This window comes from Mustela lutreola, chromosome 1, assembly GCF_030435805.1.
Source record: "Mustela lutreola isolate mMusLut2 chromosome 1, mMusLut2.pri, whole genome shotgun sequence".
In the NCBI taxonomy this organism is placed as follows: Eukaryota; Metazoa; Chordata; class Mammalia; order Carnivora; family Mustelidae; genus Mustela; species Mustela lutreola.
In genome coordinates, this window is record NC_081290.1 from 192,091,482 (window position 1) to 192,107,273 (window position 15,792).

At 47.6% G+C, this 15,792-nt stretch overlaps 1 protein-coding gene across 1 annotated transcript in view; it reads left to right on the forward strand.

The window, feature by feature from the left end:
* The window catches only part of LOC131837366 (tubulin-specific chaperone cofactor E-like protein), a 157,887-nt gene that overhangs the window by 120,468 nt on the left and 21,627 nt on the right, over nt 1-15,792 (forward strand). The window contains exons 18-19 of the mRNA XM_059183469.1: nt 414-1,015; nt 8,473-9,034. Of these exons, the coding sequence (XP_059039452.1) occupies nt 414-1,015; nt 8,473-9,034 (1,164 nt within the window). The remainder of the gene's footprint in view (nt 1-413; nt 1,016-8,472; nt 9,035-15,792) is intronic.

Here is a 15,792-nt window from a genome sequence, read left to right on the forward strand (position 1 = left end):
TCCAGATTCGAATCTCTCTGGTACTTACAGGCTGGATTAAGTCACTGGACTTGAGTTTCTCATCTGTAAGACAGAGAGCAGACTTTGCTTACCTCCCAGGCTGTTGAGTAAAGTTACACCAAACTAGCTTCAATGACGCCTGGGATGTAGTAGGTGCTCACTAAGGCTCATAGTCTTGGACTCTTCTCCACAGAGAGCTAAGTGCCCCAGGAACACATGAGCACATGAGGGGTTCACTGAGCCTCTGCGCTCCCCAAATGAGGATGACAGTAGTGCTAAGCACACCGCATTCCCATGCAGCAGGAACACATACACACCACACATACACACCACAAGCAGCTAGTGAGTGCATACACACTCTCTCTTCACCCCTGTCCCTTGCTCAAGCCTGTCTTCTCCTTGGCCACCCTCAGCTCTGGAATGCCCGGAGAACAGCCATTTCGAGGAGTGTATGACGTGCATGGAGACCTGTGAGACGCTGGCCCTGGGCCCCATCTGTGTGGACAGCTGCTCTGAGGGCTGCCAGTGTGACGAGGGCTACGCCCTGCAAGGCAGCCAGTGTGTCACCCGCAGCGAGTGCGGCTGCAACTTTGAGGGCCACCAGCTTGCCACCAATGAGACCTTCTGGGTGGATGTGGACTGCCAGATCTTCTGCTATTGCAACGGCACAGACAACAGCGTCCACTGTGAGAGCATCCCGTGCAAGGGGGACGAGTACTGCATGGAGGAGGGAGGCCTCTACTACTGCCAGCCTCGCACTGACGCCTCCTGCATCGTCTCGGGCTACGGCCACTACCTGACCTTTGATGGCTACTCCTTTGACTTCCAGACCAGCTGCCCCCTTATCCTCTGCACCACAGGAAGCAGGCCAAGCTCAGACACTTTCCCCAAGTTTGTCGTCACAGCCAAGAATGAGGACCGGGACCCATCCCTGGCCTTGTGGGTCAAACAGGTGGACGTGACTGTGTTTGGCTACAGCATTGTGATTCACAGGGCCTACAAGCACACAGTGCTGGTGAGTAGTCAAGGCCAGAGAGCAGGAAAGGAGCTGGGATGTGAGTGTGGGGGTTCGGGGTCAGCGGGCCAGGCTCCAGCTGAATCGGGCTAGCCTAGAATCCATGGAAAAACACAGGCTATTAGAGCAGAGAGGGGTCCTGGAGATTTTCTATTGCTTTATCTTATACATAAGGACACTGAGCCTCAGAGAGAAAAATATTCTGCTCAAAGCACCGAGTTAGGAACAGAAATTGTATCCCTCCCAATGTAGCAGAGCATGTTGGAGAGAGCATAGACCTAGCTTCAAATCCCAGCTGGGCTACTGCTGTGTGTCCTCAGGCAGTCACTCCATCTGTAAAAGAGAACACATGCCTAGCAGGGCTTAGACGTCTGTCAGTGGTACTGCTACCCCATCTATCTCCTCCCCTTTATGGAGCCCAGGATGAGAGTCCTCTGCTCTGGCCTCCTTCCCACCTCCTCCTGTCTCCCCGTTGGACCCCACAAGATCCAGGAGTTTAGGAGTCTTGTACACATCTGGAGCCTTCAGCGGCCTCCTACAATCTTTCTACTTGCACCTCGGTGCCCTCTTTCTACCCTCCACTCCCTTGATGAAGATAGGAGCAGATAGGGCTGGAGGAGCTGGGTGTGCTCCAGTCTGAGGACATCAGCTCCTGCAACAGACCCAACCCCTCCTTCTCCCTGGTCTTGTTCTGAGCAGAACCCCTCAGGAGGGCTGATGAACCAGCCAGCAGCCCTGCTCCGGCATTTTGGAGGAGCCGATATGGGGCGTGAGCCTCTTAGCATAATCCTCACTGATCTGTGGCGTAATTTATCTCTAAGGGGGTCTCCTGTTTCACCTTGTATACATTCTCTGAAAAATACTGAGCTCTTACTCGGGAGTTCCCTGAGCAGCTCTCCAGATCTCTTTCCTTCCTTAGAATCTCCTCACCCGCCTTCTCTGACAGAGAGAAGCTTCCTAACTGCTTGCCCTTTCACGTTTATCCAAAAATGTGCCTTCTTGGCATCTAAGGCAGGGACTCACCAGGCCTATTCCTCTTCCCTTCCTTGGATATGATATGCAAAGCCTGACTGCTTCCCTCAGCGCTTCCCAGAACCGTTGGCCCGTGTAGCCATGGCCGCGTGAATCGTATTTCCATTCCGGGGTGGGAGGTGCTCGTGTCTGACTCGCTCGGTACTTGTCCTGGGCTTCTTGAAGGCAGGACCTCTGCCTCATTCTTCTGTATGTGAAATGACTATCCAGAGCTCTGTTGTCAGGACACTCAACACATTTGTCAAGTGGATGAATGAGACGACAGAGCAGCCCTCTCTCTTACGGTCCCCAGGACCTTCATTTTGCTGCTGGCCACGTCCTCATCAACCTGTGGGATGAAGCTGCTGCGGAGGCAAGATAGGAAGACATCAGAAGCCTGGCCTGGAGCCACATAAGGCTCCCCATATGTCCCGACAGTCGAGGCTGCCTGTTGCAGGAACAGTGCTCGACTCCATTCTCCCATACACATGAAAACAAACACGCGGGCCATCTTGTCCATGTGGCTTGCGTCTTGTGAGTCTTTGCTCCTCATCTGATCCATTTCTATCCTTAGGTTTATGCATTTTCATGCAGTTCCGTATCTCCTTGACATTCAACATCCACCATTCTACCTTTCAGTTTTTTTTTTTTTTTTTCTTTTAAAAGTAACATTTGCTCATAGGTCCTGTCTCATGGAGTGTATGAGGAGACTGCATTTTCTGCCTTGTGTTACACACTCTTGGGCATTTAGGTGTATGGACCTCTGAGACTCATATGCTGTTTTCTGACCCAGTTATTTTCAAAGGGAGACAACTGGGGCCTTGTGAACCGACCCTTCCTCTCCTTTGTGCAGTCCCTGCTCTCTCCCGTGGTGGCCGATTCCCTGCTCTCCCTGTGTGTCTCCCTCGCTTCCTGCTGTTGGGCCAAGGCCCTGATGAGTCAGCTCACCTTCCCGGCACGTGTCCCGCCCTGGTCTCATGGGATGTGTTCATGGCTAAAGACATGAGCCACAGACACCACACTGCTTGCTTCTTCCCCTGTAAAGTGACGGAGAGGGAAGGCAGTATTCATTTCCTGGGGCTGCCATCACAACACATCACAGACTAGGTGGTTTCAAGCAACAGAACGTTATTCTCTCTCAGTTCTGGAGGCTAAGAATCCAAAATCAGCTCCTAGCTTCTGGCGGTTGTAGGCGATCGTTGGCCTGTGACAGCATCACTGCAGTCCCTGCCTCGTCTTCACGTGGCCTTCTTCCCTCTGCGCCTTCTGTTTCCTGGGCCAAGTCGTGCTCCCCCTTTAAGGACACCAGTCTTTGGATATGCACCCGCCCCCATCCGGTATGACCTCATCTTGATGTGATGCACCTGCAAAGACCCTATTTTCAAATTAGGTCACCTTTACAGGTATCAGGGTGGTGGGGGGGCTTAAGACTTCAGCCTGTCTTTTGTGGGAGTGACACAGTTCAACCCACAAGAGGGAGTGCGTAATGGGCACTGAGGAGGAATTGATTAAAGGCGTGGAGTGGAGAATGCTAACCAGGGTATGTCTGTCTGTCTGTCTTCCTTCCTTCTTTTTTTCTTTCTTTCTAGATTTTATTTTTTTTTTAAATTAAATATAAGGTATCATTTGCTTCAGGGACAGGTCTGTGAATCATCAGTCTTAGAGACAAAGGGAAAGAGAGAGAGCATGAGAGCACGAGCAGGGGGGATGGGCATAAGGAGGAGAAGCAGACTCCAGGCTCAGCAGGGAGCCCAACCCAAAGCTTGATCTCAGGGCCCGTGGATCATGACCTGAGCTGAAGTCAGGCATTTAGCCTACTCAGCCACCCAGGCACTCCCAGAGTCTGTCTTTCTAAGTCACCCAGAAGTCCTAAGTGCTCAAGCTGCAAACCATGTATGGCTTGCAAATCTCTGACATGCAACTAGAGTTCAGGATGCTTGAAGGTTCTTTTCTTTGGGGGCCTGAGGGATAGATTTAGCATTTACTTTGAATTATTAATATGCATTACAGGATCTGCTTGTTCAATGATTTGCATTTGTTTTTCCTGTGATGTTATTATTAGTCACCCTTTCTCCCTGAGACAAGAATAATGACCATCACAATGACAGCGTGCAATGAAGTGTTGGGGGAAACACAGCAGGACCCCCCAGATCACAGCTGGCGCTCCCAGAAGTGGAGGGACCGTGGAAGTGCTTCCTTAGGCTGCAGGGTCCCTTTATGCCTCTGACCTTGCCTTGCACTAAGAAGTACTGAAGGATGTAGGGAAACCACGAAGACAAGGGACGCTAGAAATAAACATGCTATCCCAGTGAGGTTTACAAGGGTGAGCAGTGGAAGGCGAGTCCTCCTAAGGGCACTGCAGCAGCCCACGTCTCAGCCAGCCACAGCCAGAGCTCCGCAGACATTTGGTCTCCCCTGCCGTGGCCTCTGGGCTTCAGCACAACCAGGTGCTTCATGGTCTAGGACAAGGGGAAGGCTGTCAGAATCCTCACAGCCAGTGTCTTTAGTCACTTACGGCCATCCTGTGGCCACGAGAGAAGAGTGAAGGTTTGCACAGCACCCCAGCTCAGGTTAGTTTGATGGGCTTATATTGAGGCTCGTTCTGTGCCAAGCTCTGGGGCAAGAAGAATGAATCAGAAGTGACCTCTGTCCCAAGAGAACTCAGAGTCTTGTGGCGGAGATAGACGTGTTAGCAGGTTATGGGGATGTCATGGAAAATGCTCCAAAAATGTGCCATGTGGAGGGTCATGAGCACACAGGTTGCCTCCTCCAGCCTCGGAGGCCTCAGAGAAGGCTTTCTGGAAGAGGTAACCCAGAGCTGAGCCTTAAAAGATTATGTCAACCAGGCCGAGAATGAGATAAAAAGCATTCTAGGAAAAGAAAACAAAGTGTTTTCTTTGTGGGGTGAGGGGACCTCAGGACAGCTGGAGAAGCTATACACAAGCATCAGGGCCAGCTACATAAAGGAAAGTTCTCTGCTAAAAATCTGGTATGTGGTCTTATTCCTAACACTTAGGTATTTGAAACACATGTTCTGACACTCATCCGCACGCCCTGTTCTCTTTCTCTCCATACCTTCCTGGTCCCTCCATCAGGCTCTGCCTCCATACCAGCCTCTCCCTTTTGGTCATAGGGATCCTCTGCTTCCTCTCCCTCTGCTTCCTCATTCTCTCCGTTTGCCCCTCACAGCGACAAAACAGTGGAGCGGAGATAGAGGCCGCATACATGGGCTTCAAAGGCAGAGAGAAGCCGAGCCTGCCCTTCTGAGTTAGAGGGGGTTCCTTTCTCAGGACACTCCTGGGCACGACAGAATCTGTAAGCTCTTTGGTTTGAATCTGGTCCTATTGCCTCCCTGCAAGGTGTGGCCTCCTCTTGACACCCTATAACCAAGGATACAGAATGCAAAGAAACTCAAGAGGAAAAGCAGGCTGGTACACAGAAGCATTTGGATATACAGCTTTTAGTTTACTGGTGTGGGTCTTCCAGGCAGGCGGGAGTCCCCTCAGCCTCCACTTCCCTCCGTGACCTTGACATCCATATCCCCTGTGTCTGCACAGGACCCACATCGCCACCTCCAGGGCTCCTGGCTGAGAAATCTGTGCTCCCCAGGCACAGTCTCTCTCCTGCTCTGCGCCCCCCCTCCCCCCGCACTCCTGAAATGACCTGTCTGCCATCGTCTTCACCTCCTCCCTTCTGGGTGCACAGAATGAGACATCCCTCCCCTCCGTGGCCATTCACCACCAGTCCCTCTCTCTTTGGCCTTCTGGGAGATCTTGCCTGTCTGCCCTCTTCTCTCCCTCCTGTGTTAGGTCCTTCTCTTCAACCCATAAACATGTTCATTCTAAAGCAAACCATGATGCGCATTCACCGCCAGCTTCAACTCAGTCCCTCTCCTCCCCTTCCTTTCCAGGTTCCTGGGGAGATGGATCTTCCTGGAAGATCTGCTTCCATATCTCCAATTTGTTGAACTGTGCCATCTGACTACTGCTCTCCTCACTCTACTCAAGTTTTCTCATGAAGGTCACCAGTGACTTCTTTTTGCAAAATGAGCGGGTCTTTGTCAAATGTCATCTCATGGCCTCTGTCATGTATGACATTGCATGCAAGGCCTTCCATGATCCAGGTCCTCCTACCTCCCCATCTTCACTACTCCCAAGGCCACATTTTTATGCTCTAACAGCACTAACTTGCTGCGGCTCATCCTGCTTATCTCTCTAGTTGACCTGTACTTGGGCTGTGCCCTTTTCTCGGGATTCCTTGTTCTTCATCTCATTCCTCCTTGACTGGCCAACACTACTCATCCTTTAGGACCAGGTGTGTGTGTATCATCTCTTGCAGGCATGCCTTGTGCTGTCCCCAGGCTGAATCTGGTGCCTGTGCATCTGTTTATCTTTATCATTGTTTTTATCAGGTGATGTTATTAGTATTGATTTATGGACTTCACTCTGCCATGAGCCCTGTGCTTTATTCCAGCATTTAACACAGTGCCTGGCACACAGTGGTGCCAAATGAATAAATAAATCCTTCCTAGACAAATATTCATAGAAGAGGAGATAGTCGACTTGCAATGTGAAGGGTAAACATTGCCCCATAGAGAGGGAGGACAAGGGGAGGGGCATCATTGCTGGGTTAGGTCGGACTCCCTAGAGGCAGAATCTGACTTGGGGATTCCTGGGAAAGTGAGAGAAGCCCCAGAGGAAGATAGTTCAGCAAGGATGTTGTCTGAGCTGGAGACCAGCTTCAGCCTGGGCCACCAGGAGCTCTGGCACATGACCTTCACACAGAGTTGATCCCCTGGTTCCCTGTATGGGTCTGTCATTGGCCAAGGGCTACCCTTGGGGTGGAAGGGGGCAATGGAGTAGAATCATAACCTTCCGGGCTTCCAATAGGCCAAGACCACTGCCCACAGTCAACGATGATGGAGGATGAGGTCTCCGGATAGGATCCAGAAAGAACCATCACACTTTCAGCAAAGGAAATGGCATGCAGCAAAAGACCAGCACAACTTGGTCCATCTGGGGAAAGGCAAAGTGTTGGGTATTGCTGGACTAGGGGAAGTAAGTGAGTTGGGTCCGAGAGATATGGGGGCAGGCCCTGGAGAACCCTCTTTGGGATCTGCTGAGTGTATGAGACATTTGATTCAAGCTATAGAGAGGGTTTGAAGAATTGGATTGATGGCTTTTAATTGCATTAAAAGATGCTGGAGTAGCAGCAGTGAGTGAAGGGAGGAGAAGGGCAACATCAGAGCAGGTAGACCAGGTGGGAGAATACTCAGTAGTCAGGGTCAAGGTGGTGAGGGCCAGAACCACAGCAGTAGCAGTGTGGTTGGGGGGTGTCGGATAAGGGGGGTGGAGATTAAGGTCAGAAGGGAAGGCGTTTCTGGTCAGGGAACAGTGTTAGAACACCCCCAGAAGAGCACCCACCTGCCTCTCTGGAGAAGACAACCTGCCCTCCTGGACCTCACAGTAGTCTTATTTTCTGTCTCATACCCACACAGCCAAGGGCTATAGGATTTGGCTCATCTGAATCAAAATAGGGCAGTGCAAGGGCAATGCAGTTCTGGGGTTGTATGTTAAGGGATTTCCTTGTTTTACAAATAAAAAATATATGAGAGGGCCCTTTCAGTGTCAAGGGCCCTTTCAGTGTGGGGCATTGCGCTGGGCATCCGGTGGGGAGCGAGGGGGAAGATGGATATAAAGATCAATAAAGTGTGGTTCCTGCCCTCATGATCTTGTAGGCAAGACAGAAATGTAGACAACTGACCATGATGTAAGGCTGATTGTGATGTTGCTTCAACGGTGGGGCCACACAGGCTTGAACTTGGCCAAAGGTGAACAAGAGCACAAATATAAATAACATTCTGGTTGCCCGGATGAGGGAGTGATTAATTCTCACCACAGGCTCGAACAGTCTTGCTTTATAGAAAAAGGCGACATCTGAGCAGGGTCTGGGGGCAGGAGGGTGGTTGATGGGTGAAGAGTGGTGTTCCAGGTAGGAGGGACAGCAAAGTCAAATCATTCCTCCGGGGGAAAAAAATCCCAAAGGAATGAATAAATTGGGGTTTACCTAAAACCGATCCACCATACAGCTGGAAATAGGAGCACTGGAGTTCTACAGTTTGGTATTTTAGTCTAAACTTTAATTGAATTCTTATTCCCCTCTCATTACTTTGGAGAAAACAGTTTGAACTCCTGGGGGAAATAATGCTATGTAAACAGAAGGCATCGAAATAAATAGGTGTATTAGTGCACAAAGGATAGTCATTTAAGTCTGCTCAGATCCTAATAATAATAGTTGACTGACATAAATGACACTACTTGCCAAGATTACGTTCAACCTATTCCAACCCCCCTTTGGGGCTGCGGCTCTCGAGCCGGATCGTTCGGAGAGGTGGGTGTTCTCTGGGCACACCTCATTTCTCTACTGCAACCCTCTCTCTCCTGTAGGTCAACAATGAACGCTTATATCTGCCCCTGAAGCTGGGACATGGGAAAATAAATATCTTTTCCTTTGGCTTCCACGTGGTGGTGGAGACAGAGTTCGGCCTCAAGGTCGTGTATGACTGGAAGAGCTTCCTGTCGGTCACGGTCCCCAGGAGCATGCAGAACAGCACAGTGGGCCTGTGTGGCCGCTATAACAGCGACCCCGAAGATGATCTGGAGATGCCCATGGGTCTGCTTGCTTCCAGCGTCAACGAGTTTGGGCAGAGCTGGGTGCAGAGAGACACCTTCTGCCAGGTTGGCTGCGGGGACCGCTGCCCTTCCTGCGCCAAAGTGGAAGGGTTCTCCAAGGTGCAACAGCTGTGCAGCCTGATCCCCAACCAGAACGCCGGCTTCGCCAAGTGTCACAGCAAAGTGAACCCTACCTTCTTCTATAAGAACTGCCTGTTTGACTCCTGCATCGATGGGGGTGCCGTGCAGACCGCCTGCAGCTGGCTGCAGAACTATGCCAGCACCTGCCAGACTCAGGGGATCGCCGTGACCGGCTGGAGGAATTACACATCCTGCTGTGAGTCCTCCCCTGTCCCTCTCTCCCGGTACCTGGTTTCTGCGGGTGGCCCAGGAGTCCAACTCCGTAGATGTTCATGGAGCAGAGCCCTCTCAGGATACATATGCATTTGGAATTGAGTTTGATCTCTGAAACAAGATACACAACCTCCCAGAGCCTCCATTTCCCTATCCATAAAATGGGAATAATACCCTTTATTTCATGTGTTGCTCTAGAGATTAAATAAGATCACGTACATAGAGCACAGAGCACCACCGATGGCATTTGGACTCAGCAAGGGCACAATACACTTTTAAGAAAGGACTAATGGGGGAAGAGTGAGTTAGTCAGATAGTTACTTTGTTCTAGAACCTCATGGGTGCATCATGGTGCTGGTAATTTATGTGTTTTCTCTAAGCATGCTGTAGTGTTGGATTCATATATGTCATGTATCAGTCTTTGTGTTTATGAAACATAGCAGGATGTTAAAAGCATGAGAAAAAAGAATTAGAACCCCTGGATTCAAGCCTTGCTCTGTCCTTAAACGCTGGTGTGACCTTGGAGCAATTTGCTTTTCCACCCTGGTTCTTAGTTTCCCCCTGATGATGCTTTGATAATGTCGCTGCCTATACCCTTTATGCTACAGAAACATCCAGAGGATCAAATTAGGTAATTGAAAGCATACCACATTGTATGCATGCCAAGTGCTGTTGTTGTTATATTAATGGCTTGTTCTGAGCCAAGCCCAGTGCTAAACACTTTATCAACATTATCTCGTTTATTCTCCTCAATAACCCAATTAGTCAGGGAGAAACAGAGACTGAGAGGAGTTAAATAACTTGCCTAAGGTCATACAATCTCAGTGGCAAACTCAGGATTCGACCTTCTCACCCCAAAGCTCACGCTGTCAACTTGTATACATTGTACTGGTGTGTTATGAACTGGAGTAATTCGCCTGCATTGAGCACATCATAAAAGGAAAAGATGGGGCGGAGAAACCACTAGCGGTCTTTGGCCAGGCTGCCTCGGTCCATTTTCCCATCTCCATCTCATTAACGACAGCAAATCTCTTCTAGGCCTCGCTGTATGAAAAGCTTATCAATGGATGCTGAATGCACAGAACTCTGTATGAGTGACTCAGTGGGGGTCTCAGAAAATAAACTCCCTTTCCACACTGGAAAAGGGGGGAATGTCGACGAAAACCCAGAAACAGGGTTGTAGTTTAAGGCTCCCACGGCTGGTTTGCATTCCACACAACTGGATTCATGTAGCTAGTGGGGGAAGGGCAGGAGGAAGTAGGGAGAGGGAGGGAGAGGTGCCGATACCATTTCAGCCAGGCTTGGTCCCTGAGGAGGCCAGCGGGAGTCACCAAACTAATTGGCCTCTGGTGACTTCAATGAAATAAATATGCTTATAAAAAAGTCAGGATCTGGATAAGTCCCCAGAGCTACTCTGGATTCATTGGGGTCAGCACCATGGAGCCAGAGAGCTTGCCTTCACCTAAATCAGAAAACCAGGCTTTGGACCTAGGGAGCTAGATGTGGTGCGGGATGGGGAACTCTGCTGGGAAAGAGACCAAGAGACTGCCTGCTTCCTCTTGAGACTTACAGTAAGGAGGCCTCTCTTTTCCTGTAGCCAGGTCGTGGTGGCTGAACTGCTCCCTGGGCAGCTGGGATGGGGGTCAGGGCATAGTGGGTGCTAGAACCATGCTCCTAGCTGCTATGCACAGGGAAATCATAGACAAGAACTGTTTTTAGAGGGGGGTAATGTCATTAACACTCACGTTAAATGCCAGGTCTCAATTTTTGTCACTCATGGTAAGGAAAAGAAATTGTGTGGGGAAGCCCCTTTCTTACCCGAGAGGAAGACAGTGCCCCTGCCTCTATCAAGCTTGGACCTGTAGAACTAAAAACAATGCATTTTTTCTGGGGAAACAGTTTTGAAAAGGCAGACTCTTCAGGATACGAAGACCATTTTTTCTTGTTCTTCTGCCTCCTCAACGTTCTGCACAGACATGGGTTGCCTCCTTTATATATAGCAATGGGGAGCTCTATCCAAGGCACTCAGAGCAGAGTCTGTCCTGCTTCACCCTTGGCCTTGGGCCACATCCCTGCCTAGACCAGCTGCCTGCCAAGATCAGTTAAACCTCCCCTGACCTTGGCATTTCAGGATGGGGGCAAAGATCCAAAAGAGAGCTCCTGGGGAGATAGATGCTGATAGTGGCTGGGGGAAAAAAAAGAAATGCTAAAATAAGAGAAAAAATTATACTTTAAAGAAGGTATGTGGGTGGGGATGGGGGGCGGGTGCAGTTGGAGGCAGCTGAGTTTTCCATTTTGAATTTCAGAAGCAGAGAAAAACTGCAGGAGACTGAGTCCTAACTCAGGCATTCCATCTGAGAGACTGGTGAACACAGAAAGCCTGTCTTCAACAGGGTGGTTTGTAACCGTATGGAACGTGGTGGAATGTCTGAGAAGCGAGGGCGGGGTTCTCGGCCCCCGGCCCCCCAGAATTAATCCAATTCAACACTCACATGTCAAAATACGAGAAATGGTGTTTTTAGGAAGAAATGGGGTAATACAGAATGGTCTTTTAAACTTACCCCTTATTGGTGACAAGACAGAATGCTGTTGTTTTTCAACGATATTGGCTATTCCTATCAATGGGATAATTTATTACCCAATTACCGTATTTGTAAATGCTTTGGAAAGCTTCTCCACCCAAGTTGAACAAATAGGTTTAGACGGGGAGAGGGAGGTCTGTTGTCTTAATTACTAAGCCCTCCTTAAAATTCATTCAGCTGAGTCTGTCCTTTCTTCAGCCCCTTCATGGGGGACTTAAATTAGCATTGTAGATGGTGAGTGAGCATACAGTAAGCCATAGGCGAGGAAGACCGTAAACGCCTAGCAGTGACTTGGCTCTATGTGCCCGACACTATTCTACATGCGATATGAGTCCTCGCTCATGTTCTCCACCCAGCCACCCCGTAAAGCAGGCGCTATTAATAGTCCCATTTTCTAGAGGAGGAAAGTGAAGCTCTGAGAAATGCTGGAACTTTCCCAAGGAAAGTGGCTACAGCCAGTGCTCCTTCCACTGGGCACTGCTGCCTCTCTGACCCTGGGAGGACCAGGGACCCGGGGGACTGGAGACCCTCCGCCCGACACTGCAGGGTCTTACAGGACCTCTGCACAGGATCAGGTCTGTGGAGGCTGTCTTCCAACTTGCGTGGGCCGCTGTGAGAATTAAGTGGGCTGATGTCTCATCATTCATGCCACGCTGTGCGTGACACCTGGCGAGTGCTCAGACAGAGCTGAGTGTCATTTTCATTTTCCCTTTCTTATTCAGAGTCCTGGATCCCAAGTCTGGTAATTAGGGGTTCTCTCACAGATTTCTCTGCAGATCCATTAAATTCTTCTCCTAATACAACTGTTCCCACCATAATAGCAGAAGCTGTCCTTGAAGTACCAGGCAGTGGACTAGGAGCTTTGCAAAATACACCTCATTTTCTCTTAACAACTACTTGGTGAGGGAGATATGAGCTGCCCTTGACAGAGGAGGAAACGGGCTTCGAAAAAGTAGGTACCTATCCAGGTGATAGTGCTAATTAGCGCCAGATCTAGGGCTCAAACCAGTCAGCTCAATTCCACAGCCCTTGTCCACTGCATTGTATTTCATCACTTTTCGGGGCAATCCATGCCTCCTTTCCCCCTGCCCCCAAAGCACAAAGGCTAAATCCATCAGTGTACTGGCCACGACAAGAGCCACATTTGTGACCACAGTGGAAATCCAAGGGTAGAGCCATCATCCCCCACAGCTCTCATACTTCATTGGGGTGGCAAAAATCAATATTAAGAATTTTAAAGTTTGTACTCAAGAATCTAATGTTTATTAATCCTACCTCCCCTGTTCTTGGGACTGTTTTGGGTGTCACAGAAGAACCCAAAGTACAAAATAGGTTAGAGTCTAGTTGGGGAAATGGGGCCAGCATACTTGGGACAATGAGCATTTCGAAATAGCTGGTGTGTCTTCTCAGATAGTAAAATGTATTGTAGAGCTTCAGCAACAAAACCGAATTAATGCTGGGACATGAATAGAAAGATCAACCAGTGGGAAGATGAGAAAAATCCAGAAATAGGCCCAAACATTAAAAGAGAAATTAGTATTCCATAATGCAGGCATTTCAAATTACTGGGGAAAAATGTATTCTTTAATAAATAGGCAAGGGACAAAGGACAAGTAGAAGGGGGAAATAGCTAAATCCCCGCTTTACTTCTCACCCCAAAATAAAATCCAAACAGAATCAAGATCAAACATAAAAATGTCAGTTATAACAGTACTAGGAGAAGACAAAGGCATTTTTGTTCTCATGTTTGGTAATCTTGCAACAGAGAGGGCCTTTCTAAGCAAAATGCCCAAAGCGAGAAGAAAAGCCTGATAAATTTGATACCTTTTAAAATTTAAATTTCTATATGACAAAAACATAATCAAATACAGGTTCCCCTCCAACCTGCCAAAAAAGAAGCAATTTAAAAGCCAACAGTAAATACTTTGTAACACAAGACAGACAAAAGTCTATTTTTAATTTTTAAAAAGCTTTTACAATGTAATACAAAAATTCAACACCATAAAATGCACAGAGGACATGGAAAAGAAATTCACAGAGGGAAACATACATACAAATGGATTATAAACAAGTGAAAAGCTGATCAAAGAATGCAAACTAAGTAAGGATATAGTAATTTTTTTCAAATTTTTTATTGCGGTAAAATATACAGAACATAACATTTACATTCTTAACTTTTTTTAAACTCATTTTTAAGTTCAGTGACATTAAATACTCACATTATGTATTCACATTGCTGTGCAACCTCCACCACCACCCCTCTCCAGAACCATTTTTATCTTGCAAAACTGAAGCTTTATGCCCATGAAACACTAACTCCTCGTGCCCCACCCATCCAAGCACCTGGCAGCCTACTGTTCTGTTTCCTATGGCTATGAACTTGAAGACTTTGGATACCTTCTCTAAGTGGAATCACACAGCATCTGTCTGTTTGAGTAGCTTATTTCACGTAGCATAATGTCCTCAAGGTTCATTTATGCTGTGGTATATTGCAGAATGCCCTTCCTTTTTAAGGCTGACTAATATTTCATTGTGTGGATATACCACATTGGCTTTTCTATTCATCCATCCAGTGATGCTTGGATGGCTTTCATATTTTAGCCATTGTGAAAAAGGTGGCTATGAACATAGGCGTATAAAGGTCTCTCTGAGAAACTTTTTTTCAAATTTTTTGAGCATATATCTAGAAGTGGAATTGCTGGATCACATGATAATTCTATTTTTAATTTTTTGAGGAGCTGCTATATTGCTTCCCACAGCGACTGCACTATTTTCCATTCCTACCAAACTGGCCAAGGGTTCCAATTTCTCTGCACCTTTGCCAACACTGGGTTTTCTGAGATTTTTTAAATAGTAGCCATCCTACTGAGTGTGAGGTGGTTTCTCATGGTAGTTTTGATATTTATTTCCCTGATGATTAGTGATATCGAGCATATTTCCATGTGCTTAATGGCCATTCGCGTATCATCCTCTTTGGAGAAATGTCTATTGAAGTCCTTTGTCCATTTTTGAATTGACTTTTTGTTGTTGTGGTTGAGTTGAGTTTTATGAGTTCTCTATATATTCAGGGTAGTAATCCTATATATATGAGATTGAGATATGTATATATTATATTTATGTATGACATTTAACCTTATGCATTTCTAAGGATCAGAGGTTTGGTGCTACACACTCAGCAAGGATGTGTGAAAATAAACCTCTTCATGTAGTGCTGGTAGGAGGATGAATTCACGTAGCCTCTTTAGAGGGCAATTGGGTTGCATCTATCAAAAATTTAAACATAGGAACCCTTTGACCCAGTAATTCCACTTCCAGGGTTTTATTATACAGAGTCATTTACTCATGAGGTCAAAGATATATGTCTATGGATGTTCACCGCAGCATCATCATAAACAGACAATACACATACCAGGTAACAGTGCAAAAACAGTAATTCAAGGGTAATGGAAGGAATACTGTCATGAAAAAGCAATGAGCGGGAAAATATGTATATTATGCTCCCATTCATGTGAAAAAATGGGAATGGAATACACACATGCATGCATGTGTGCACACACACACACACCTGGGTACTTCTATATGCATAGAAGATTTCTAGAAGATTCTACTCTAATTTGTTACCAGAGGTTGCTTTTCTGTTGCACTTTTACTTGTATGGCTTCCATTGTCTACCACAGGCAGGTAGTACCTTCTACATTAAATGTTTAAAAAAAATCTAGATCATGGTATTGGTTACATGAATCTATACACGTAAAATGCATGCAAAAAAGTCCAATTTTACCATTAGGTAATATAAAAAATAAAATGTGCCCCAAATGTATACTGTATGTGGTATAGAGAAGTTCCCACATGATAGTACTTGTGCTTTTCATATACGTTGATTAAAATAATAGCTTCTATAGAACTTTCCAGCAAACCTGTCTTTAAAGATTGGCTAACACTGAGCGTTTACGTGCTAAGCACTGTCCAGGCACGCAGACTCACAGAATTCCTGACCCCCCAGGCCGTGAAGTCGGTGCCAGAAGTGTGTGCATTTCACAGGGAAGCAGCTGGGCCCAGAGAGGCTGGGTAACTGGCTTCAGTGTCCTGCAGCTGGCCCCAGACGCCCGCTCTTCTCCAGGACCCTCACTGCCTTCCCCAGGAGCGTCCACACGCATCT